This window comes from Narcine bancroftii, chromosome 12 (genome assembly GCF_036971445.1).
Source record: "Narcine bancroftii isolate sNarBan1 chromosome 12, sNarBan1.hap1, whole genome shotgun sequence".
In the NCBI taxonomy this organism is placed as follows: Eukaryota; Metazoa; Chordata; class Chondrichthyes; order Torpediniformes; family Narcinidae; genus Narcine; species Narcine bancroftii.
Window position 1 is genome coordinate 40563228 of NC_091480.1, and position 27988 is coordinate 40591215.

Here is a 27988-nt window from a genome sequence, read left to right on the forward strand (position 1 = left end):
GATAGCTCTTTGAGGGCACCATATTTGTCTTGCTCCAGAGGCTGCTGTAGGAAATCGACGACTCTCGCTGCCATGTCCTGGTCAAGCAAGCTCACTAAGTAGTAGTAGTGGATGTTGTTGGCAGCGATCTGTCAAAGGTGGAATTGGGTCTTGGCCTGTTCAAACCACATGTGGCTGCGATGCCTAGAACGTTGGAAGCTTGAGAAAGACCGTGTGGAGATCTGTTTGGACTGTAATCTTTGCGTCCAACTGCTGGTTGGACTTGTCGGATCACCAATGTAGAGTGCATGCTACGTAAAGTGTGGAGTAAGAACGGCGCATGCCTCACTCACACACACACACAAAGTCAAGACGAGGTCAAAGACATTTACTGCTCTGCTAGCTGTTTATATTCACTCACTGCCTCTGACGACAGGAGTGACTTCATCACAGCACCTGCCTCCAACTGTCTGGCATTTCCGCCGTTGTTCACTGTTGTTAGTGCCATGTGAGAGGTCACACGTGAGGAATAAATAACCTGGCCGTTGGTCCCTGCAGGGCCCTCGCAATCTCTGTGTTCGCTGGACATTTTGTGAGTTGGATCGCGACTCAGTTCACAGCCCACTGCAATACGACATTTTTGAGGCCAAATTTAGAGTATTGGGTGCAGTTTTGGTCACCTTACCACAGTATGAAAGGAGCAAGATATTTATAAGGGACTGATTAGAGATGGTCAGGGACTGATTAGCAATAATTTATGTGACTTTGTGCATGGTAGGTTGTGTTTGACCAATCCTGTAGAGTTTTTCAAGGAGGTAACCAGGAAAGGCCATGGATGTTGTCTACCTTTGTCTACCAATTGGAGGTTAGTCAGGAAGGTTCAAACACTAGGTATTCATGGTGAGGTGGTAAACCTGATTCGACATTGACTATATGGGAGAAGCCAGACAGTGGTAGTTGATGAATGCCTCTCAGACAGGAGGCCTGTGACTAGTGGTATGCCTTAGGGATCAGTGCTGAGACCATTGTTGTTTGTCATTTATATTAATGATCTTGATAATGTGGTAAATTGGATCAGCAAGTTTGCAAATGAAAATAAGATTGGAGGCTTTGTTGACAGCGAGGAAAGCTTTCAAAGCTTGCAGAGGGATCTGGACCAGCCGGAAAAATGGGCTGAAAAATGGCAGATGGAATTTAATGCAGACAAATGTGAGGTGTTGCATTTTGGAAGGACAAACCAAGGTAGGGCACTGAGGAGTGTGGCAGAACAGAGGGATCTAGGAATACATAATTCCCTGAAAGTGGTGTCACTGGTAGATAGGGTTGCAAAAAGAGCTTTTGGCATATTGGGCTTCATAAATCAAAGTATTGAGTATTGGAGGTGGGATGTTATGTTAAAGTTGTACAAGACTGGTGAAGTCAAATTTGGATTATTGTGTGCAGTTTTGGTCACCTAACTACAGGAAGGATATCAATAAGATAAAAGAGTGCAGAGAAGATTTACTAGGATGTTGCCCTAACTTCAGGAACTGAGTTACAGGGAAAGGTTAAACAGGTTAGGACTTTATTCCCTGAAGAATGAGGGGAGATTTGATAGAGTATACAAAATTATGGGGGGTATCAATGGAGCAAATGCAAGTAGGCTTTTTCCATTGAGATTAGATGAGATACAAACCAGAGGAGATGGGTTAAGTGTGAAAAGGGAAAAGTTTAGGGGGGATATTAAGGGAACGTCCTCACACAGAGGTTGGTGGGAATGTGGAACGAGCTGCCAGCTGAAGTGGTGAATGTGGGCTCAATTTTGCTTCCAACGTAAACCAAGTTAAATTTTAATTTTACGCCTGCAATTTTGCCCTTGACTGCCTCACAATCTCGCTGCAGTGTGTCTGCTTGTGTATCTTCTGCCTTATTCACTGCCTTTGCATTCTGGTTCCCATCCCCATGCCAAACTAGTTTAAACCCTCCCTAAAATCTCCAGCAGACCTGCTCTCCAAGATATTAATCCTCCTCCTGTTCAGGGTCAACACATCCTTTTGTACAGGTCATACCTGCCCCAGAAAGATCCATGAATCTGAACCCCTGCCCCAACTCTTCAACCACGCATTAATGTTCCATAACTTCCTATTCTTGGTGCATGGTAGAGATGACCACCCTTGTGGCCCTGCTTTTTAGCTTCCTTCCTAACTCGTTATGTTCCCACTTCCCTCTTTTCCTATCCATGTCATTAGTGAATTACACAGAACTGCTGAACAAACCCGTGGATGAGTTTTCAGATCCAGTAAGTTAACTTAAAGAAATGTACAATTTTAGGAGCTTGCCTCAAATCTAATCCAACCGATTAATATTGGCTCTGCGCAATTAAGATATTTTTCATCGTTGCTCCCCACCCCTCCTCTCTCATTTCCCAAACCCATTTTCTCATTACAGATATTGTTTCTTTAAGCAAATTACTTTTATTCATATATAACCTTGGCAAAAGGCATCAATGGAGAAGCAGCACTATAGGCCAGTTCAATCTGTTCTCACCCAAAAAGATACCATTGCATCAGAAGATTTGAAATTCTAAAAAGAAAAATTGGCTATGTATTACATGAAGTACATTAAATTCAAATGGCACAAGGGTGCTCTTCTGCTTTTTATGGTAAGGGATAAAAGTGCTGAATTAATAATTACCATTCGATCATTGACCATCTGGAAGCTGGTGTGGCAACAATTTTTATGACACATTACCTGCCAAGTTATTTGTTTAAATAGCTATTAATCTAAAGTATCATGGAGAATTGCAGGGGAAGTTCCATTCATTATATAATGTGTGATTGCATCTTTTAAAACCCAAATTCAAGGGCAAGGAAGGATGGAATGTTAACATCAGCAGTCATAGATGGTTGCTTCATGAAACAATAGCTTCAAAGATACAACATCAAAGATCTATTCTTAGTGTTGAAGTTGCTGGTGTTTCTATTTGCCTCTTGGTAATCCAGTATCATGTCCGCAACTAACATTTTATGTGAGTGTTAACTGCAATTGTTGGGAATAATCTACTAGTATCCTCTTTTAGCAAGTGCCACACAATTGTACCTAGTACTACAATAACAGTCTGTTTGTTCCAGAAGGTGGAATACAATAACCTATTATAATCACTCTTATTCCAGATTCAATCTGATGCTACTTAAATAAAAACTTTTCCAAAGAATAAATTGCATTAATTCATACTGAAGAATTATGTACAAGTTTGTTTCTTATCATATTATACTTGGTACAGTGAGAAGGGTCCTTCCGCGAGCAGTCCAGAAAGTTAACTCTAACATGCCTACTACGGAACACAGTAAAAGAGCAAGAGTACAATTACATAATTTTACATTTGGAGGCCCTTGGGGAGATCTTTAACACTTCATTTTCCAAGTCTATCATCCCCCATGGGTCTCAAGGCAGCTACTATCAACCTGGTACCAAAGAGGGCACTGACCTCTATCATTATGAAATGTTTCAAGCATATGGTGATGGAACATATTAAAGCACACCTCCCAGAGACACTGGACACTGAATCCATTTCAATTCACCTACAGACAGAACTGTACCACTGATTATGGTCTAGCCTTGTCCCTCTACTCTGTCCTGATCCAACCGGAGAACAGTATCTCATACATTGGCTTGTGTTCACCGACTTCAGCTTGGCATTTAATACAATCATACCCCAGAGGCTAGTGGAGAAGTTGTCCTTACTGGGACTCAACACCTCTTTCTATAATTGGATTCAGACTTCATAACCAGTCTAGGTGAGAGTCCATGTTCGGGGGATTTGGAGTTTAGATAGGAGGGCGGACAGGGCGTCAGGAGCTCAGATGGGCAGGTTGCTGGGTGAGAGACAGGAGTCGGAGCATCGGGAGCACAAATGGGTGGGCGGGTGGCCAGGACCAGGTGACGTTCGAATTCAGTGCTTCGGGAGCTCTGATGGGCGGGTGGCTGGCCGGGGCCTAGGCAAGAGTCCACAGTCAGGGCATCAGGAGCTCAGATGGGATGGCAGCCAGGATGCCAGGAGCTCAGATGGGTGGGGTGCCAGAACCTGGGTGAAAGATAGTGGTCAGGATATTGGGAGCTTGGATGGCCAGGCAGCCAGGTTCAAAAATTTGGGAGGGTTAGTGGACTTTTATATGTACCAAATATTTTCAATCAAAGCCATGCCCATTAAAACTACCACTGTGAGCACCAGCTCTTGTGATTCCTGTCTTAGCCAATATATTTCTGCAAGCCGCACATAATATGTCAAAGAGCCACACGTAGCTTGAAGCCGCAGTTTGGCCACCCCTGATGTAGACTATAGGATAGGTTTTAGGTTTTGGAAATTGGAGTCTCCTCAACTACTTTTGTTAATTTCTTCTCATTATATAAAAAATATCAAAGTTGTACTCCCTGACCAGGCAAACTTCCCTCATCTGCCTCAGGATATGTTGAAGGAAATCCAAATAAAATAAGTGTGTATTTATACAGCATCTTTTACAATATCATAATGACCCAAAGTGTTCAACAATTAAAGATAGTTTCTAAATGTAGTTCTCAATGTAGCAGAAGAAACATGACATTTTGTGCATTTTTAAAAAAGTCACCTTCCATTTGGGAATTCTGACTGTAGCCCCTTTCACACTTCCATCCCACTAAATTGGCTGTTCAGTGTCTTGGGATAGGAATGGGGGTTTGGCTTTTCACACTTGACCACTCCTAACTGGGTAGGTCACGTCTCCAGAATGGAGGACCATCGCCTTCCCAAAATCGTGTTATATGACGAGCTCTCCACTGGCCACCGTGACAGAGGTGCACTAAAGAGGTACAAGGACTGCCTAAAGAAATCTCTTCGTGCCTGCCATATTGACCACCCAGTGGGCTGATATCGCCTTAAACCGTGCATCTTGGCACCTCGCAGTTCAGCGGGCAGCAACCTCCTTTGAAGAAAACCGCAGAGCCCACCTCACTGACAAAAGACAAAGGAGGAAAAACCCAACACCCAACCCCAACCAACCAATTTTCCCTTGCAACCACTGCAACCGTGTCTGCCTGTCCCGCATCGGACTCGTCAGCCACAAACGAGCCTGCAGCTGACGTGGACATTACCCCTCCATAAATCTTCGTCCGCGAAGCCAAGCCAAAGAAAAGAAGACTCCTAACTGGGACACTTGCAAGGAGCCATTCTTGGGGTTAGGACTGTTCTATCTTCTACTGATGACATCATGATCCATTGAGTGATGGTGAAGCTACCCTAAATCCTGATCAATGTATTATGATCTTATATTTGAACAAAATTAATCATGCATAATTCTAACATAATTAGTCTGTATATACAGCTCCTGTTGTTGTGCCGACCTATATAAACTTTTATAAGTGTCCGTGGGGAAAGTGCAAGCAATAAATAGTAATAGCGGACATTTTTAAACAGTGTGGGAAAGTTGGTAGTGCTAGCACATACAATTTATAAATACCGTGGGGGGGAAAAAGTGATGGCGACCTGCCCACTTAGAATTCCATGCAGCAGTTGCATACATGGAGCATTCATAGAGGGGTTTCTCTGCCGCACGGCATTCAGGGAAGCCAGGTCTGCCATTACTTTTCTCCCACAGTCTTTATAAATTGTGTGCTATAGCACTACCAATTTTCCCACGCTGTTTAAAAATTATCTGCTATTGCTATTTATTTCCTCTCCCACTGTGAATTTCCCATGGCAAAGTTTATACCTTCATTTTAATCTTTTCTTCCTGCACTCATGCAAAAACTTGGGTCATTTCAATCCCGCAATACAATTACCCCTTTCACACTTGCCTGATTGCAATGCTGGGATCTCCAGATGCCGGGAATTGCACTAGGGGAGGTTGAGGCCATCAATTCCCTGCTTGAGCTGATTTTGCTTTCACACTTGCCACTTTAAAGGCCGATTGGTGTTTGATTCCTGATCAATTGCAAGTGTGAAAGGGGCTTCTGACTCTCAGCCCATACAAGAAAGATAATTATTAGTGTGATGATGGTTCCCGTTACTGAGATTGTGCAACAATTGAACACCTGAAATTCATCTTACTACAAATTCCTCTCTTCCTTAAAGACTTAGTTAAACTAAATATAACTTTAGATTACAACTCTGACCTTTTATCTCAACACATTAAGTCCATAGTGCAGAAGACCATAGCCATCAATTCTATAATTTAAAAAAATACATCATTTATTTTAATAGATCATTCATTTTAAGATTTGTACTGCAGCAATGTTTTCAGTCTCTCATGCATAATAAAATGTGGAATCAAGCTTATTAATATAGGACTAAGAGATGCAACAATATGCTTATTAACAAGTGCAACTCTTACAGTGCTCTTATCAGAAAAAATATTAACCTTCTAAAACACACAGAATTGGCAATGCATCTCACCCGCATCTTGCTCAATACAAAAAAAGTGCCATTTTCAGGATTGTAGTAATAGAAACTTATGTTTTAAACTTAATTCCATTGTATTGTGAAGCAGTATATTTAAAGTAGTTATGCTAATATAGCACTAGTGATCTAGGTTTGAATCTGGCGCTGTTAGGAGTTTGTATGTTTTCCCCATGTGTGTGCAGGTTTCCTCTCGGTGCTCCATCCAGTTTCCTCTCACCCTTCAAAACGTGTGGGGGTTGTCAATTAATTGGGATATTTGTGCAGCATGGGCTCGTGGACCGCAAGGGCCTATTATTGTGCTATATGTCTTTAAAAAAAATCCTCTGTAAATATAGAGTCCTTGGATGCAAAATTTTTTGCAGCAATGTTTGGTTATCTGAGAACTTTGAAAGGATTTCAGAACTAATTTGCATTTTATATTTTGAAAAATCACAGCTAAAATAAAAAGTATTTTTGGATTCATGTAAATACATCACTAAAATATATTGGACAGTGGAAAAAAAAAATCAATAAAGCTAATGAAATGTTACACTTTAAAACCAAAGGACCAGAGTTTGAAAGGGAAAAAGTGGCTACAATTACACAGATTTTTGCACTACATTTTAGAAAGGATAGAGTGGGTTTGGAAGGAATTCAGGTCAGATTTACCAAATGACATGAAAAATCCAGGACTAGATTATGCAATTACATAAAGTCTGTAATCTGAATACAGAAATTAAGGGATGATTTGAATGAGGGATTTTGAGTATTGTAAATAACTCATTGGAGAAACTTTACTCAGTAGTGGTATAATCTTGGGTACAGAAATTTAAGAGCCAGATTATTCGAGCGATTTGAAATATGTCACCATAAACTATATAACAAGCTATATATTCTCCCTGTGTCTGCGTGGGTTTCTTTTTAGCACTCTAACTTCCTCTCGCCCTTCAAAATCTACGGAGGTTGTAGGGTATTTAGTGTGCATGGGCTCATGCGTCAGAAAGGCCTGGTACCTTGCAGTATGTCTAAATATTTTTTTTAAATTAAAACTGGTAGAAGTAATGGAGCTCTCTCCCACAAAATGCTATAGATGGCAGCTGAATTTATAATTTAAAATATTAAATTGTGTGTTGGTCTTGGATATTAAATGAAATAGACAAAAGAATTAGGATGCTGATCAATCTTAAGCTCATTTATAAAGCAACGAATGCAAGAGATTGAAAGGCTTATTGCTGTTCCGACATGCAGCGTGAAAGGGTTAAACTCTCACGATGGTATAAATGACAAATAAAAATCAGAATGCCTTGGAGTTTTACAGCTTGGAAATAAGTCCTTCGTCCCAACTTGTCTATGCCAACCTAGCTAGACCCATTGATTGTTTTTTTTTCTGTCTGCATCCCTCTCAATATTTCCTATGCCTGTCCAAATGTATTTTGAACACCACAATTGTCCCTGCCTCTACCACTTCCCCTGGCAGCTCATTCCATATATTCACCATTCTATGTGGAAAAAGTCCCCCTCAGGTCCCTTTAAAGTCTTTCCTTGCTCACCTTAAATCTATGCACTCTAGTTTTAGATTCCTCTACCCTGAGGAAAAACCTTTGACTACTTACCTATCACTGCCCCACATGATTTTATAAAGATCCCCACCCCATTATCCTCCTCTGCTCCAGAGATAAAGGTACCAGTGTCAGTAAATTCCTTTCAACTTAATGATATCTTTTCTGTAACTTGGTGACCAAAACCAGACACAATACCCCATGTGCAGTCTCAAAAACAATTGTTACAGTTGTAACATGATATACCTGCTCCTGTATTGACCGATGAAAGCAAGCTTGCCAAACACCTTCACCACCCAGTCAATCTGGGTCGTCAGCTTGATGGAACTATGTACCTGTACCCCCAGGTTTCTCTGTTCTACAACACTGTGCAAACCATGTTGCAAGTCTTTCCTTATCCATCTCCCTGCATGTGGTTTCGATCCCCCTATCTGTTCCTGTGTCCGTCTAATGGTTTGTAGACACTATGATCCTATCTGGTTCTACTACCGTAATTTAAATTACAGTGCTGGATTCGAACCCAGATCGCTGGTACTGTAACAGCACTGTGCCAACCGCTACACTAGATATACTGACCCTTAGCTGCTCCTTATAGCCAAACTTCCCAAACCAGGCCTCTTCAGCACCCTCTCCAAAACTTCCAAATTCTTCCAAGAATGAGATGACCAGAACAACATAGAATACTCCAAATATGGTCAAACCAAAATTTTGTACAGCTGGAACACGACTTGCCAACTTTTATTCTCAAATACAAATGTGGTGGATTCAATACAAGAGCAGAATGAAATAATTCAATGAAATAAATAAATTGGCATGATGTTGTCAATTTTCGAGGACTGTTATCCATTTCTGTGGAAGAATAATTAGCAAAACATATTTTTAAAATATCATATTTCAAAGCACAATCTGAGGCAACAGTGAAATTTCATGTGTATTATAGACAAAACAAAGAATTCCGTGACCATGGTCATGACAAATTCTGAATTGTTTATTTTTTATTTTCTTTCATTCATTGAGACTGCAATTTATAAATGACTGACCTTCAAATAAGTTCTTGCTAGACCATTAGAAGTCTGATTTAATCTTTTACTTGCTTAAAGGTGCTCAAATTGTCTTAAAACACATTTACACAGATATAATTTCAGCAGATGAAATAATATTAAGTTGTATTTACATGAATCAGAGCAGTCCAAATAAGGATACTTTTTTCCCTAAAATGATACAAGAGAACCAAATGAAATTTTAAAACAATTAAGTAGCAATTTGGTCATTGTAAATGATAGCGATCTTTTTGTAGATTTATTGTAAACATAAAATAGCATCTGTGTTAAGAAAAAAATGGCAGCACCACCGGAGCTGCTGTAACATCGCTGCCGCCATTGCAAATTGGGGAGAGCTCGGAGTGGAGACACAGTGCTTCCCCATAGGGTCCTACTGCTGACGGCTCCATACAGGCTTTAAATAGCCTGTTAAAGAAGCAGACTATGTTTTATTTAAAATATTGCAACTGCGGGGTCTGGCCTAAGATGGCAACGCCCATGTTTCAGCAACGACCCCGAGAGGTTGCAGACTCTGGGGGAGCAGCGGACTGGTGCAATATACCAATAATGGTGAGAACATCCCCTCCACTGAGAAGCAGAGAAGACAACCCCAAGGTCAGTGACCATGGTGGCAGACCAGCAAAGAGCTCTGCAGCTGAAAGACACACAGGTGGCAAGTGGTTGGCAACTCGTGGGCGCGAAACCCACACAGATTGTGAGCTACTGAAGACTGGTTCAAGAGAATCAGGTATCAGAACTAAGATTCAAGAGAATGCTTAGGTCAAGGAGGGCTCTTGAAAGGACTCTAGGCACCGAAGGCTTCTTCATTGTTTCAGAGGATTGGATCTGAGCTCAGGTTGCCAATAGTTTGAACTGAATTGGAGTCTTCTGCAACAGCACAGGCTGTTGGGAGTGATGAAGGCGAATCCATGGCCATTTGGCGACTCTGAGTATGCTGGGCAATGCTAATGGAGAATCTTTGTCTGCCTTAGGCAATTTTGTACAATATTACATTTGTTTTGTTGCATGACACTAAATGCATTAGGACTATGACTTTATTTACTAAATGTAAATTTTCAACTGTTTCGATAGAATACAAACTCTTATGTTTCATGACCAATAGTGTACTCTACTTTGCTAGCTCTGTAGCAACTACTGTGCTCTCATTTTCTTTGCATTTAGTTTAATACAAAGGATTTGTAGTTTTGGGCTGAAATTATTGTTACAAGAAACAAGCAGTCAATTTGCACACAATAAGTTCTCATATGCTGCATCCCAATAACTTCCCTTTTGACTAATACCACTTTCTTCAACTCAAAGGGGTAGCCATGAGTACCCCCATGGACCCCAGCTATGCCTCTCTTTTTGTTGGCTACATGGAGTAATCCATGCTACAAGCCTGCACAGGCAAGGCTCCTCAACTCTTCCTCCACTTCATTGACGACTACATTGGTACTCCCTCATGCACCCATGATGAGTTAATTGACTTTATCCACTTTGCTTCCAACTTTCACCCCAACCTCAAATTCACTTGGTCCATCTCTAGTGACAATCTCCCCTTTCTCCACCTCTGTCTACATCACAGGAGACAAACTCTCAGCAGACATCTACAAACCCACCAAATTCCCATAGCTACCTCATCAATACCTCTTCACACCATGGCCCCTGTAAGGATTCCATTAGTTTCCTGCTATTCCTCAGTTGCCATTGCATCTGCTCCCAGGATGAGATCTTCCAAGATGTCTTCCCTCAAAAAGTGTGGCTTCCCCTCTTCTGCCATCAATTCTGTTCTCACCTGCATATCCCCCATTACCGCATATCTGCCCTGTCCCCCTCTGCAAAAGGAGGGCAGGATTCCCCTTGCCTTTACCTACCACCCTACTAGCCTGTATATCCAGCATATCATCTGTGCCACCTACTACATGATCCCACCAGCAGGCACATCTTCCTTTCTCCTCCAATCTCCACCTTCTGCATGGATTACTCCTTCTGTGACTCCAAATTTATTGTCATCTAATTCTATAAGTACAACCCGATGAGTACTCCAGTCCTTGGTGAAAAACATGCAGACACATAACCAAATAAAACACACAATACATTTGCAGGTCAAGCATTTCATCCGTACAAATAAATAAATATTGTTTTGTACATATGAGAGTCTCAGATGGTTAGTGTGAGCAGTTCCTTTGATCATTTAGCATTCTCACTGCCCATGGGAAGGAGCTGTTCCTCAGCCTGGTGGTGCTGGCTCTGATACTCCTGTATCTCTTCTCCAAGGGAGCAGCTGAAAGTTGCTGTGAGTAGGGTGGAAGGGGTCACCAATGATTTTTGCGCTCCCTCTTCAGCAGACAACGATCCCAGTAGATCACAATTGTGTGTGTGTGTGTGTGGGGGGGGGGGGGGGTGAGAGACTCCAGCAATCATTTCTGCCATTCTTATAGTCCTGTGAAATGACCTCCGATCCATTTCTTTACAGCAACCGTACCACACTGTGATGCAGTTCACCAGGACGTTCTCTATAGAGCTCCTATTGGCCAGTAGCCTTGCCCGCTTCAGTCTTCTCAGAAAGTGTAGGCCTTCCCTATCCATGCCTTCTGCAGAGTCTCCCCCCTCCATGACTCCCTTATCCACACTTCCCTTGGCACCTACCCCAGTGACCGCAGGAAGTGCAACACTTGTGCCCACACCTCCTCCCTCACCACCATTCAGGGACTTAAACACTCCTTCCAAATGATGCAACACTTCACTTGTTAAACTGCAGGGGTCATCTACTGCATCTGGTGCTCTTAATGTGGTCTCTTCTATAGAGAGGCTGGACAGAGACTGAAAGATCTCTTCGTTCAGCACCTTAATCCCTCTCCCCCTTCCCTGAGCTCCCCCTGCCATTTCTTCCCTTCTCTCCTTTTTTTTTCCCCAGGCACCTGCCTGTTTTTTGCTCATACCTTGAGAAGGGCTCAGGCCAGAAACATTGCTTATACATCTTTACCTCCTTGGATGCAGCGAGATCTGCTAAGTTCCTCCTGCTTTTTTGTATTTTTACTGAAATCACAATATCTGCAGACTTTCTTGTTCAACAACAGTCTTTTAATTCGCCTTGTTTTCCGATTCCAGATGTAGCTCACCCCAAAAACATTTATTTTGAAGACTCAGCAGTCCACCACAATTTTTCAAAGATACGACCAATGTTGCCTTGTAACTATAGATCTATCATCAACAATCTATTCACAATGAATTGTCCATATCTACATAAAATATCAAATTGACTACATCTCCCAAGGCCAATAATTTAATTTCAAATCTTTGCATCCTCTAAGATAATACATACAGATTAACATTTTGTATTTATTTCACTCAAATTATCATTCATCAAATAGGGGAGTATTTTATTATATCAGTTAACTGGGTAGAACAATGTTAATACACCTTTTCAATATACCTTCTAACATTTTAAATTATGTTCATATTCTGTTTGATATTTATGGATTTCAAAAAAAAGCAGGGTAGCAAACTGCAGATCTTCTAAACTGAAAATATGAATCCTAGTTATTCCAACTGTGATGGCAGAAGTCATGGTCTGAATCTGTACTTCCTGCATCAAGCAGTCACTATATTACAATGACTGCATTTAATCAAAGCCATCGAGATTAGAATAAAAGATTTTAATTTATTCCTATCATCCTTGCAAGGGCTGTGGAAATAAAATACTAGATTACTGGTTGTTGCTTAGGAGATGTGGTCACTTAAATACTTTTGACTGATATGCTAGTTTCACTGAGCTTGGATTAAGTTGATATATCTATGGTTCCTCAGTTGTAGAATGATAATGATGAAATCTTTAGAAGATTGTGAAGTAACTCAACACTAATGTTTTGTGGAGAGAGATACGACTTAACCAAAAAGCAAAAACTTTAATTTCTCCTACAGGAAATTTTCCTGGGAGGCTTGGGTGCTTGGGAGGAGAATAGTTATAGTCTTGCTGGGAGCAACGATATGTAATTGCCATTTTTAGGTTTATATTTATCATTTCACTAAACATTGTTTATGGGATCAAACTAGCAGGACCCAAGATGGAAAGCACCTTAATACACCATATACTCTGATTCTTATACTCAACCTCTCCAATTTTTCTCCCTTGCGCAACATGCAAACATTTAAACCCAAAATTGACCTCCAATTATCAGTGAATGGTTTTTAATCTCCCTTACCCATCATAATCTTTCTGGAACATTCATTGTGGAATTTATTGCCACAGAGAGCAGTAGAGGCAGGTTCATTGAATATATTTAAGAGGGAATTAGATGTATTTCTTCAGTATAAGGGAATTAGGGATTAGGGGTTACAGAGAAAAGGTGGGGATGGGGTACTGAACTTTAAGATCAGCTATGATCTAATTGAATGGCGGAGCAGGCTCGAAGGGCCGAATGACCTACTCCTGCTCCTATCTATGTTTCTATCCTTTGATACTTTCCATTAAAAATGCACATGTCATCATGGATTAAAAAAAACCCAGAAAATGTTTCAAATATTCTGATGAAATTTCATTGACCTGAAACATCAACATTCTCTCTCAACATTTGCTGCATCATCTGCCGAAAGTTCCGAGAATTTTCAGTTTTTATTTCAGATTTCCTGTATCTGCACGTTTTCCTTTAATAATGTCATTGTGATTACTTTCCTTACATCAAGGGTTGCATCATTAAAAAAAGCACAATAGAAAACTCAGCTCCCAATGCAGTGGCAAAGATCTAAAACAGGACAGAAATAAGCATCTTTCAGAAAACAAAAAATACACAGACAAGTAATACACCTACTATTAAAAAAATACATGGGATTATGCCCAAAATGGAAGGCATATTCCACGCACAAAGTTCAAAAGAACACAAATGGGAAGGAATACTTCCCTCTGTTTCACAAGGCAGCAGGATGCAAATCTCATTGTTGCGTTTTAGCAGCTCAAAAACAGGCATCCATTCGGCGTTGTAGACCACAGCAATAAAAGGTGTTCCCCAGCATAATCCTATTTTACTACCACCATTAAGGTTCAATAATACCCAATTATCAGCAGGCTTCCAAAAATTATTTTGCATTTTTAACAATGGAAAAAATATATTCCATTAAAGAGAGCCAAGTGATTTCACAACAAACAGATAAAGCTTTATCGTTCTTTGATATCTAATCATGAATGGTGGTGTGTACTATTAAACAGCTAATAGAAGATGGCTCAAATAACATTCTTACCTTCAACATTGGTAGAGCCATGAAGTAAATGCCAAAGACAAGGCTGAAGCATTTGCAACTATTTTTAGTCAGATATGCCAAGTGGATGATCTCTTGCAGACATTTAATGAGGCTCCAACATTTACTGAGGATAGCCTTCAACCTACATGATTCACAATGACAGAATACACTCTGCACCAAAAGCTTTGTCAGACCTGAAAATATTCTTGATCGACTATTGAAATCTTTCAAAAGTAGCTGCGTCCTCTAGCCAACACACAAGCATGCAATTAATAACATGAAATTTTCTCTCCATCTACAAATAGGATAAACCCAAACCGTCTATCAACCTGCATTCTGTATTACAAAGTGGCAGAAAGTGGTACTCTCACTGCCAAGTTACTGGAAAATAGCAAATAAGCCACTGGGACATTAGTGAGAACAGAATCCCAGAGAAACTCTGCAGGTCAATTAGTTTATTATATAAAGATAAAGTGCCCATCAACCCCAAAATGTTGGTTATGCATCTTTATCTTTGCTACATATGTACACTGCTTGACCTGCTGAATTTCTCAAGCATTGTGTATTTACTTCAATCACAGTCTCTTTAGGCTTTCGTGTTTTACTACTGGGACATTATCAAGGCCTGAATGATTGACCCAGAGACAGCATAGTGGTGCAGCAGGTAATGCACATCTCAACTCCTGCCCCAGTGCACATTCCTCTTGTGGGTTTGCCCCAGACGCTCCCTTTTCTTCTCATATCCAAAAGATTTCTGGTTGGTAGATTAATTGGCTACTATAAATTACTCTTCATGTAGGTGGAATGGTAGGGGAATTAAGGGTAATGAACAAACAAGTGAGAGAGTGTAGGTTACAAAAAAACAAGTTGCAGAATGGGATTCACCCAAAAGCAAGCATAGACTCAGTGTACCAAACAGCCTTTTCCTATGCCATAAGGAGAGAAAAGATGAGAGAATTCAAGTCACAATAACATATGTAGAACTTAGAATCACAGAACATTACAGCACAGAAAAGGCCCTTCAGCCCTTCTAGTCTGTGCCAAACTATTATTCTACCTAGTCCCACTGATCTACACCTAGTTCACAGACCTCCATACCTCTCCCATCTATGTACCTGTCCAATTTTCTTCAATGTTAAAATTAAGCCTGCATTCACCACTTCAGTTGGAAGCTCATTTCACACTCCCACTACTCTGTGTGAAGTTATCCCACCTCATGTTTCCCTTAAACCTTTGCCCTTTCACCCTTAACTCATATGGTCTAGTTTGCATCTCATCTAACCTCAGTGGAAAAAGCCTACTTACATTTACTCCATTGATATCTCCCATAATTTTGTATACCTCTATCAAATCTCCCCTCATTCTTTTGCACTCCAGGGAATAAAGACCTAACTAACCTGTTTAATCTTTCCCTGTAACTCAGTTCCTCAAGTCCAGGCAAGATCCTAGAAAATCTTTTCTGCATACTTTCAATCTTATTGATAAATTTCATTTAGTTAGGTGTCCAAAATTGCACACAATACTCCAAATTTGGCCTCACCAATATCTTATACAACTTCATGACATCCCATCTCCTATACTCAATGCTTTTATTTATGAAGGCCAATGTGCCAAAAGCTCTCTGTCTAACCCTATCCACCAATATTACCAGTTTCAGGGAATGATGTATCTGTATTCCAGATCCCTCAGTTCTACCGCACTCCTCAGTGCCCCATCATACTGGTCTGCATTAGCTTTGAAAAACTCCTTTGTTGCTTTAGCAGTCTGTTTGGGATCATTGTCTTGCTGTAGGATGAAATGCTGTCTAATAAGTTTGGAGGCATTTGCTTAAAATATTTCTAAGCAACTCAGAATTCATTTTGCTACTGCCATCAGCAGTTACATGATCAATATAGATAAATGCACCAGTACATGTGACAGCCAGACATGCCCAGGCCATAAAACTCCCACCACCATTTTTCACTGATGAGGTGGTATGCATTGAATCTTGGCCTGTTTTTTTTTTTACACCTCCACACTTGGCTCTTGCCATCACTCTGATACAGGTTAATCTTAGTCTCATCTGTTCACGAGACTTTTTTCCAGAATTCTGCAGGCTCTTAAATACCTCTTGGCAAACTGTAATCTGGCCATCCTATTTCTGTGGCTAACTAGTAATTTGCATCTTGCAGTGTTGCCTCTATTTCTGCTCATTAAGTCTTCTGCAGATAGTTAGTCATTGACACATCCACACCTGGTGTGTTTCTGACTGTCAGACAGGCATTTGGGGAATTATTCTTCATTAGGATGAGAATTTTTCTATCATCAGTAGTGGAGTCTTCCTTGGAACACCAGTCCCTTTGCAATTACTGAGCTCACCACTAAACTCTTTCTTAATGATGTTCCAACGAGTTGATTTTGGTCATCCTAAAGTTTGGGTGATGTCTCTTACTGTTTTATTCTTGTTCAGCCTTACAACGGCTTCTGACTTTTTCTCAAGCAAAATATTAAAGGGCATTTGTGCACATTTTGGTTTGACCATGAGAAATTACAGCACTTTTTATACATCGTCCCCTCATTTCAGGACACCATATTTGGAACATAGCAATGGACCACATGTTGAAAAATGGCAACTACAGACTCCAAAGGAGATAAAAAGCTTAGAAGCAAGGCCAACTCTTCTACCTGCACCAATGAAGCAATTAAACATACCCAAGTACTCACAAACACCTGTGAAGCCAAATGTCCCAAACATTATGGTGCCCTCAAATGGGGCAACTATGTATTAAAAAGTACTGCAATTTTTACAGGGTCAAACCAAAATGTATACAAGCAGCCTTTAATAAAATCTGGAATGTGCACTTTAATTACATGTGAATTATTTATTTACAAATTTAAAACTGGAGCACAGGGGAAAATAAAGGAGAAAAAATGTTTTTGTCCCAAACATTATGAAGGGCACTGTAGATGACAAACAACAAATTTCTCAGCACTGATCTGAGGCAGGAAACAAGTCACAGGCCTACATCTGAGAAGCAATCATCCAATGCCACTCTCTGGCTTCTCCTGTATAGCCAATGTTGAATCCAGTTTACCACCTCACCATGAATACCAAGCGTCTGAACCAGGATTGGGCAACTTTTTTTTTTAAAAAGCTCCCATATTACCTATGCTGCAAATTCTCTGTGATGGGTAAGGGATTGCTCAAGGTAGTATGTGAGTGGGAAGGGAAGGTTGAGAACCACTGCTCTAAACTCAATTGTTACTGAAATATTTTGCTTGAGAAAAATTGTCATTGGCCATTTCCTTTGGAGTTATGAAACAGTGCACATAATGAGTCAATTAGATACAGTTAAAACAGTGGTTTTCAAACATTTTCTTTCCACCCTTACTAATCACAGAGCACTTAGGTGCGGACTCGAAAGGCCAACATGGCCTGTTTCTGCTCCGTAAATGGTTATATGGTTATTTGGTTATGGCATATGGAATACTTAAGGTGGAATGTGAGTTTTAAAAAGGTTTCCCACCTTTCTGGTCAACCGCCCATATAGTACCTCGTCAAAGGCCTTTTTTAAATCTATTGACAACATCCACAACCTTTCCTCATCAACTTTCCTGGTTACCTCCTTGAAAAACTCCAAGATTGGATAAACATGCCCGACACACACAAAGCCATGTTGACTAACCCCAATCAGTCCCTGGCCATCCAAATACTTGTATATCTGATCTCTTAGGACACCTTCCAATAATATACTTGCTACTGATGTCAGGCTCACCAGCCTACCACTTCCCAGGTTACATTTGGAGTTTTTTTTTTTAAATTTTTTAAAAGTGGAATAACATGAGCTACACTCCGGCACTTCATCTGTGGCAAAGGGGCATTTTAAATAGTTCTGCCATGGCCTCTGCAATTTTGACATTTTGACCTGAAGGTCTGAGAGAATATCTTGTCAAGCCCTTGGGACTTATCCACCCGCATTTGCTTTAAGACAGCAAGCGCCTTCTCTTTAACGTGTATAGGTTCCATGACCACACTACTGCTTTTCCTTACTTCCCATGACTGTGCCCATTTCCTGAGTAAATACTGATGCAAATAAACCATTTAAGATCTCTCCCATAGCTCCAACATAGCCATCCACTCTGATCTTTAAGGGGACTAACCTTGTCCCTTACTATCCTTTTGCTCTTAACATACCTGTAGAAACCTTAAGGATTTTCCTTCACATTTTCTGCCAAAACAACCTCATGTCATCTTTTAGCCCTCCTGATTTCCTTCTTAAGTTTTTTTTCTTGCATGTTTTATACTCCTCAAATATCTTATTTGCTCTTTGTTGGCTCTACCCAGACACACCTCTCTTCTTACCAGCTCTCCAATATCCCTCATAAACCAAGATTCCTTAAGCCTGTTAACTTTGGCTTTAATCCTGACAGAAACATGCAAATCCTGCACTTCCAAATTTCACATTACCAAAGATGTCCTTGCCAGAAAACAACTTGTCCCAATCCACACTTTCTAGGTCCTTTCTCATTTCTTAAAAATTGGCCTTCCTCCAATTTAGAATCTCAGCCTGAGGCCCAGACTTATCCTTCTCCATAATTAACTTGAAACTAATGGTATTGTAATCTGAATCCAAAATGTTCCCCATTGACTTAGTGAACTTTCCTGAACATCTAACAAACTCCAATCCCTTTCACAGTATGGGAGCCCCAGTCAATTTGTGGAAAGTTTATAATCTCCTACTATTACAACTTCCACAAAGACTTCACAAACCCAGACAAGGCATACATGAAGTGGTCATACAAAAGTGGACATAGTATATACACAAGAAATAGGAGCAGGAGTAGGCCCATCAAGCCTGCTCTGCCATTCAATAAGATCATGGCTGATCTGATCATTGACTCAACTCCACCTACCTACCTTTTCCCCATATCTAATTTCTTTAGAATTTGACCCCTCTTCCAAAGAGACAGTGAAGTGGCTAAATTCCTCAAAACCATTTTTCCAGTGTTCCTCCTTTTCAAAAGGAGAAAACAAGTGGCCTTTGGTTACTGCACTTCAATCCTGTCTTACTTACAGGATGGTCAAGCTCCTTCAATTCTGCGTTAACTACAGGATAGCCAAGCGTCTTCTGGTCCCAAAATGCCTCTCGTAATGTGTTTATCTGAAAATTCTCATCACATGATATGTGACATCATTTCTGCTTCATTTCTCCAAAAGCATGAATCATGGCAGCTAGTCTTTTGAAGTTTCTTCCAAAGTTAATTCACATTTATATGCTAAAAGCATCCATCCACTTGCTTGAGTGGATCTGACTTCAGATAGTCTGCACAGGCCACTTAAGGAAGAACTTGCTTGAACAGCTGCCAGAAGAATGCTGTGTGTACACACAAATGCTTTTAAATAAACACCCATTGTTCTTTCGAGTACTTCATTTTTATGGCTGTTGACACATCTTCCATCAAACTTCTATTTCAAAAGACTGGTGTGTCCATAAAATGTAAATGTGCCCTGTCCACCCAAAACTAACTTTATTAATAAATATGATTCTATAATGACTTTAAAGATGCATATTAGCACAAATCAGTTACAGCTATATAAAGTGCACTGTCCAGCTGAGTTTCGCCAGCATTGTGTTTTAACTGGAAATAGACAAGTTGTCAATTTCCAAATCTGCATCAAAGCTGGAATGGCTCCTTCTGATTTGAAGGCACCTAGTATTATTTTACCATTTAATAACAGAAAAAAAAATATAAACCAGTTTGCCCAACATCATTCGTGGGGGGGGGGGGGGATTGCTGGAAACTATTGTCAAATAAGAGATAACAGGGCACTTAGTAAATAACAATAGGATTAGGCAGAGTATAAATGGGTTTGCAAGGAAAATCTTGTGCAAATCAGTTTTTTGAGCTATCTTTAGCAGAATAGAAGAGGAGGAAAAACTGGTCTTTGATGAAGTGCCTCAACAAGAAATTATGAAAACAAGTACATGATAATAGAGCTTACATGCTGGACGAAACAGAGAAATTAACAAATAAATTAAACTGAATTGATTATTTTCATGTGTACCAAGATGCTGTGAAAATTATGTTTTGTGTGCAATCTAGAAAAGCCAATCTATCCTTGAGTACAACAGATGATGCAAACTAAAAGTGCAGAGTATAATGTTAATGGAGTAAAGTTCAGCAAAACAGTGCATGCATTTTCAGAGAAACAGAAGAAATTTACATGCAGGAATCTCAAGTGAACAAAAAGAAACTGTTGAGTGGCCCAGCTGGTAAGCAGCATTTACAGGAGAGAAATGGTCAGTCAACGGTGAGTCAGGATCCTTGGTCGAGATCTGAATTGTTGACTGACCACATTTCCCCCATGCTACCTGACCTGTTGGTCCCTTCAGTTTCTATGTTCAAACAATTTTCAGGTTTATATGAATTTGGTTGAGATTTTTGAAGAGGTGATCAAAAAGATTGATGAGTACAGGGAGGTCGATGTTGTCCACATGGACTTTAGCAAGGCATTTGACAAGGTCCCACATGATGAGCTGGAGCAGAAGGTCAGATGACATGAGATCCAGGGTGAGCTGGAAAATTGGATACACAATTGACTTGATGGCAAGTGGCAGAGGCTGATATTAGAGGGTTGTTATTCAGGTTGGAGGCTTGTGATCAGTGGCACACTGCAGGGATTTGTACTGGGTTCAATGCTGTTTGACATCTATATATTAACAATCGAGATAATAACGTAGTTAGCATGGCTATTAAGTTTGCAGATACCAAAATTAATGGAACAATTGACAATGAAGACAATGAACTAAAATTACAACAGGATCTGGATTAACTGAAAGTGGGCTAAGGAACAATAAATGGAGTTCAACTCAGACATGAGATGTAGGTTAAACTACAGCAGGACTTGCACAGTGAATTGAAGGACCATGGGGAGTGTTGTAGAACAGAGACTTGGGGGTATGGGTACATAGCTCCATGAAAGTAGCAAGGCAGGAAGACAAGATGGTGAAGAAAGCATTTGGCATTCTTGCATTCACCAGTCAGGGCAATGAGTACAGGAGCAGAGACCTCATGTTACAGCTATACAAGACTTTGCTGACACCACATTTGAAGTAGCATGCAGAGTTTGGGACACCAGCTATACAAAAATATCAAACTGCATAGGGTGTAGAAAAAGAAAATCATGAGAATGTTTCAGGAACTGGTAGGCTTCAATTACAAGAGGGGGATAGGCTGAGACTTTTCTCCCTGGGGTGCAGGAATCTACCCTGCAAAGGGTGAAAGATTTAACAGGTACCTGAGGGACAAATCTTCATAGAGGATGATGGGAATATGAAATAAGATGCAAGGGGACATTGTGACGTTCAAAAGATATTTAAACAGGTATATGGATAGAAAAGGTCTAGAACTTTGTTTTTCAAACTCACATTCCACCTTCAGTAATCCCCAAGCCATAGGTGCTCTGTATTTAGTAAATTAAGATGGTATGAGAGGGGAAAAAAAAGGTTGAGAACCATTGCTTCTGAATTGCTCAATTCTCAATTGCTTCTGAAATATTTTGCATGAGAAAAATTGTCATTGGCCTCTTTCCTTTGGAATTATGAAACCGTGCACATAACGAGTCAATGAGGTACGATTAAAGCAGTGGTTTTCAAGTTTTATTTCCACTCACATACCACTAAGTAATCTTTTACTAATCTCAGAGCACCTGTGGCATAGAGATTATTTAAAGTGGCATGTGAGTGGAAAGAAAAAGTAATTTTCTAACCACTGGTTTAAGAAATTACCAAATGCAGACAAATGGGACAAGTTGGGCAGAGTGCCGATTTCTGTGCTGTAGAGCTCTTGGTTACAAGATGATTACAAGATAGAATGCTAGAGGGATCGGTACTGAGGCGCCAACTGTTCATCATATGCATCAATGCTTTGGATAACAGAGTTTTCACAGAGATACAGGCAACTAAAAGGAATAGGAAAAGACAGCAGATGGAACATGTAACGTGGAGAAATGGAAGGAGATTCCACCTTGGTAGATTTTTTTTCAAATGGATAGCTTGAAAAGCATTCCAAGGATCTTATATTTTTCTCATCAAAGAGAAATACAGAAACAGGCACTTCAACCCATCAAGTCTCTTCTGACCTTTAAGTATCCATTTCTACACTATCCTACCCGAACCCATTTTCTTCTCCCCATATTCCCATCAACTCTTCTATAGATTCTACCACATATGCATTGTAGGGGAAATGTTAGTTGTAAATTGGGCAACCAGACTGCACCTTTTTGGGAGGTGGAAAGAAAGCAGAACACTAAGAGGAAGTCCATGCAATCACAGGGAGAGCATACAAGTCCCACACTATCTGAATCACTGTGCCACCCCTTCTGGAGTTGAACATGCAGGCACGTCAAGCAACTAGTCCATTGACTTTTATTACTTGTGATTTGAATGCAAAATACTTGCAATGTTGCTCTTAAAACATAGTGTACAGGCCCAGCCTATCTATCTAAAGAAAGATAAACTTTAAGGAGACGGAGTGAGATTGATTTCTGAGATGTCAAGTTTGTTAAATGAAGGGAGTTTGGCATACAAATCAAATCTGCTTGAGGGTTTGGAACAAACAATGCAGGCTTCACAGGCTACTTTGTGACACGATATTTCCCATGGCTGGAGTGCCTAGAGCCAAGGGTAAGTCTCAAGAGGGTGGCTATTCAAGATAGAAACAAGGCAGCAGTAAATGTTTAGAATTCTCCGAGGTAAATAGTCAGCCATAATCTTACTGAAAAGCAGATCATGCACAAGAGACCAAATAGCCTATTTAATGTCAGGTTTATTTCAGATTCTCATCAGCTGCATTGTTTTAGTGAATGGCAGAGCAAGCTCAAAGGTTAAATTGGCCTTGTTTATGTTCTTGTGCACTGTTTTCCTTTGTTCCCTCTGTTATTTCCATTTTCATTCAAATCCCCCAGACAAGATCAGCTGTGATTAACAAACCTTTATCAGCCATAGTGACAAGCATTACCACCATTAAAATCGTTCAGTTTCTCTTGGTCTCGTCCTATCAGACCTCCCTGATCCCTTCTCACCAATTTAAATCATACTTTAATTCCAACCTTTCCTGTGTTGACTGAAAGTCATTGACCTAAAATTATATTTTGTTTCACTTTCCATAAATGTTGTCTAACTGAGTATTTCCTACATCTACTTTTATTTCAAATTTCCAATATTAGCATTTTAAAACTTTTAAATATATTGTGCAATTAATTATGTGGCCGTTACTCAATAATAACCTGAACCTTCATCCTGAAGAAACTGAACTAAACATCATTTGGATCTAGGCACTATTTATTATCAGCTTGTTCAAAAAAATTGCTCCAGGAACTATTCTAGAGGTGAGACAACATGGCTTCCCTTGAAATTAGGACAGAATTGGAAAAGTGCAACTTCAAAGTCTTATTATAAATGAAACTGATGAGAGTCAAGGGAAAATTCTCTACTGGCTAGAATCATACCTTACACAGAGGAAGATGGTAGTAAAAATCTCAGTCAATTATTTCAGCCTGCAGATCCAACAACTTTCACCTAGGGTGCATGTCTAAATTTAAGCACATCATATAATGACCATTTCCAACAAGAATCTAATTACCTGGCATCGCTAGCACCACTGATTCAAGGATATTTGGTGCTAAATGATAAATAAAACATTCTCAACAACTCACAAAAATGAATTGGATAAATCTAAGACTGCCATTCTATGTAATGTAGTTTCTACCTCACTGGATGGATTAATGTTTATAAAATCCTAAAAATTCTGTGAAATTGCACCTCAACTTGAAGAATGATATCTGAACATTCAAAGTCAAATTTCAATCAGGAATTGTTTCAATTCCTTTATTTTCTGGGTTAAGGCATTGTCAAAAAATAATTACTGTAAATCGCTTAAAATACTGCCATAAAAGTAAACAAAAGATGCATGTTTTTAATTGTGAAAGATCCTTCTGCATCTTAATCAGATATGTATACAATACTATTGTTCCGCACAACTGTCATGCTTAGGGGAATAGAAGCAATAGATATTTTGAAAATTAACCAAAATATATCCATTTGCCACTACCACCTATTACTTAAATAGATAAACATGATAAAATGGTAAAAATTCACAACAGGCTAATGCTGATCTGTTAAGTTAAAAGACAGGTTCTTGCCTTTAATTTCAGATTTTTATTTTCTTATCAAATTGGTAGCACTCTACCCAAGATTGAGATGGTGGGTTTAATTCCTATTCGAACAAACAAGTACAAAAATCTAACTGAACCTTCAATGTGAAGCTATCCTGGTTGGGGTACACCACCATCTTTCATTTGACCAAACCTAGGATTTATCCAACTTCTCTGGTGAATGTAAACCATCATTTTGCAATATAGGAAAGGGTGAAGGAAGTTCTCTAAAGCCCCTTTTACACAGCACTTGAAAGCTGGGTTATATTTGCCTTTCAAGCCCTGTGTGAAAGCATCAAAGGCAGATGGGGGGGGGGGGCATCCTAGACATACCAGTCTTCAATCCACCAAGGTAGGTACTCTCAGCAGTGGATCATATCGATACGGGACTTATCTAAAAGGGTCGGCCCACGTTGTCAGATCAAAATGGCAAGCGAAGATGACATTGGGTCCAGAAAAGTTTCATAGTCCAAGGTGCACAGTGAGTAGAGCAGGGGACTCTACTAGGCGCATAGTGTGCGAATGTCAGTGGATCTGGACACAAGGGTTTGCAATCACACATAGCTTTCATCAACACAACAATTTGAAGATCATGGCAAAATGTTAACAGGAATAAAACATATGCAAACAATTTAGAAAGGAGTGTGGGAAAATGTTAAACAGTGCACAATTTTACATTTTCCCACACTCCCTTCTAAATTGTGCACGTTTTAGTCTCGAAACATTTTCCTATGCTCCTTTATAAATTGCATGCATATGTACTTTATTCCCGTTAACATTTTGCTACGCTCTTTTACAATTGTTGTGTTTTAATAAATCTTCGTCCGCGAAGCCAAGCCAAAAAGACATTGCGATTGCAAACCCTTGTCTCGACCCACCAAATCTGATTCTCTTCTCAACACATCACAGGCTGTTGCTACACTCCCCGCCTCTTTTGGTTCAGAAACCCAGTTTGCTATGTGAAAGGACTCATGGATCCGACTCTCTCCTACCCCCCCCCCCCCCCCCCCACCGCGCTCCTTGTTCTGTGTGAACAAGTAAGCCAGCTTCCAGGTAAGTCCAGGTAAGTCGTGTATACGGCAGCAACGTGGCTTTTCGGTGTAAAAAGGATTTCTCGTTCTGGATTTGCATATTTAGCCTTCAGCCAGATAATCACACCGACCATTGTGAGAAATGAAACATGACACATGTGGTTCCTAAATCCGTAACAATATTTGAAAAATAGCGAAGTATTTTACAATCCAAGGACCTCGTGCCTATCAGAGTCGCTGTATCGATGCAGGCACGTTCCCTGCACCGGAAAATGGTTCCGCTCAGAGTACTCTCGTCGGCAGGTTATTAAAAACCAAGGCTCGCCTGCTTTCAGCCAGCAAGTGGAACCTTCGTTAGTACAGTAGGGGTGTAGCCTCAGTCCACAGGATACACTGAATACCAATCTGCACTGCACAAGGGTCATGATTCACACGTATAATTAGAACCAGACACACCTAAATCGGATTAATCTGGAATCAGGAACTTGAACGCACCAGGGCAAGTGGCATCGTTCTCACGATGCTCCAGTATTGTGCTGCTCGGCAAGCCGCCGGGCACCGGGGTGCAAGTCTTGCCCCTGGAGTCCGGGAGGGGAGGGGACGCGCGCGCGACCCTCCACGTTCGGGGGCCGCCCCCACCATCAACCCATGCCTCGATCTGCCCCTCGCTCACCGATCACTCACCCAACTCGTGCTCTGCAGTAGGAGGGCAATGAGGAGGAGGGCGCCGGACTCCCGGAGCCCTGCCATCGCCTCGCGCCGCTCGCTCGCCTCAGTCAGTCGAGACGCGGGAGCACCTGCCATCGCCGAATCCCCCCTTCCATGCCTCGAGCGCTCAACCGTCAGCTCCTTGGACGCGGCGCGCGCCCGCTGGAGGGCCGGGGCGCCGGCGATTGGCTGAAAGGAAAATCGGAGCCCGAGCGGGGCAGTTTGATTTGATGGAGCGTCCGGGAGACGACGGAGCGACGTTGACATTGGCCAATGGAAAGGAGGGAAGTCTAGGAAGTGATGGGTGGGCGAACTGAGCGAATCAGGCGCGGACGTGGCCCGAAAACCGAAAGTGACAGCTCGGTGACACGTGGAGCGGGTTTGTTTGTAAATGTTGGCGAGGCAGAGGCTGACGTCATGAAGGGCCCGCGGGGGTGGGGGGGAAGGAGAGGGGGGGCGCTGGTGGTCGACCCCTGCCTAAATGGTTTATATATAGTCTGTTCACAGCACAGGGCCTCAAAGCTGTATTCCTTACAAATAAGAAACATTCCCAACCCTTAACCCTCTATTTGCCTGAGAGTCTCATAAATGCCCCCAACGTTCCAGCCTCCTCCACCACCTGGCACCCACAACACTTCAAAACCCCTGGCTCCCCTAAATTTCACATCATCTCCAGTGTTTGCTGATCCTGCCCTGGGAAACAGGTGCTGGCTGCCCACCTGATCTATGCCTCTCATCATCTTGTAGGCCTCTATTAAGTAGTCATCTCTCATCCTCCTTTGCTCCAAAGTGAAAAGTCCAAGATCTACTCACCTTGCTTCACTTACTTACCAATGTGGCAATATCCTGGTAAATCTCCTCTGCACCCTCTCCATCACTTCCACATCCTCCCTTTAATGAGGGGACTAGAACTGAACACCAAAGATTTGTAGAGTTGCAACATGACCTCTCTAGTCCTGAATTCAATCCCCCTATTAATGAATCCCATCATCCCACAGGCCTTCTTAACTAGCCTATCAACCTGCACAAGAACCTTAAGGGATGTATGGATCTGAACCCCAAGTTCCCTCTGTTCATCCATCCTAAGTAACTGACCATTAACCCTTTACTCAGCCTTCTAGTTTATTCTTCCAAAATGCATCTGTGGTGATATAACCACTACACTGGCTGCATTCTCGTGGACCTATTGCAGGTAGGCAACCACCTGCCAGCTGTCAATCACCTGCCCATTAAAGTCAGACACATGGAGCCAGCAAGATCCCAGGTGCTTTTAAGTTGCAGCACCTGGGTAGCCCTCCTGAGACCCAGGTGCGATTAGTGGGACAAAGATGCTTCCGGAACCTTTTAAGCTGTGGGGCGGGGTGGGGGAAATGGACCCATTAAATCACTAACCCAACAATTTAAAGGGGATCACGCGCCCTCAATGACACTAAGTGAAACAGCACGCACTCAAGGGAACTAATGGCAAGTCCCCCGCGACAGCCAAACCCCCCCCCCCCCGCACTGCAGCCGACCCCTCTGCCCCCTGCCGATCATGGCGCGCACCCCACCCCCTGGCAGTGAACTCACTCCCCAAATTGTGGCCCCCATGTGGCAATTGCCCCTTTCTTACCCCGATCATGGCAGACACTTCAGCTGGGGTTACCCTGTGACACCAGTGCACAAGCGCTGACATCACAGAAGTAACTGGGTTAGCCATTGTTTTCAAGCCACTAGTGGACGTGACCTAGGCAAGTTTAACCTGATTACCTAGGTAAGTTCCCTGATTACCTTAGAGGTAGGGCAGGGACCTGGTTGAATTAGGAGCATGCTGACCGGGTTGGATCTTTTCAAGCTGCTACTTGCCA

General features: G+C 41.3%; 1 protein-coding gene across 6 annotated transcripts in view; it reads right to left on the reverse strand.

The window, feature by feature from the left end:
* ern2 (endoplasmic reticulum to nucleus signaling 2) overlaps positions 1 to 27988 on the reverse strand; it is a 158816-nt gene extending 130828 nt beyond the window's left edge. Inside the window, exons 1-2 of one of the 6 annotated variants that reach the window (XM_069906033.1) lie at positions 27754 to 27976; positions 26118 to 26330 (exon numbers count right to left, since the gene is read on the reverse strand). In XM_069906033.1, coding sequence (XP_069762134.1) covers positions 26118 to 26330; positions 27754 to 27840 — 300 coding nt within the window. In that variant the 5' untranslated portion in view covers positions 27841 to 27976. The other 5 variants (XM_069906035.1, XM_069906034.1, XM_069906037.1 and 2 more) reach the window with 5 other exon arrangements.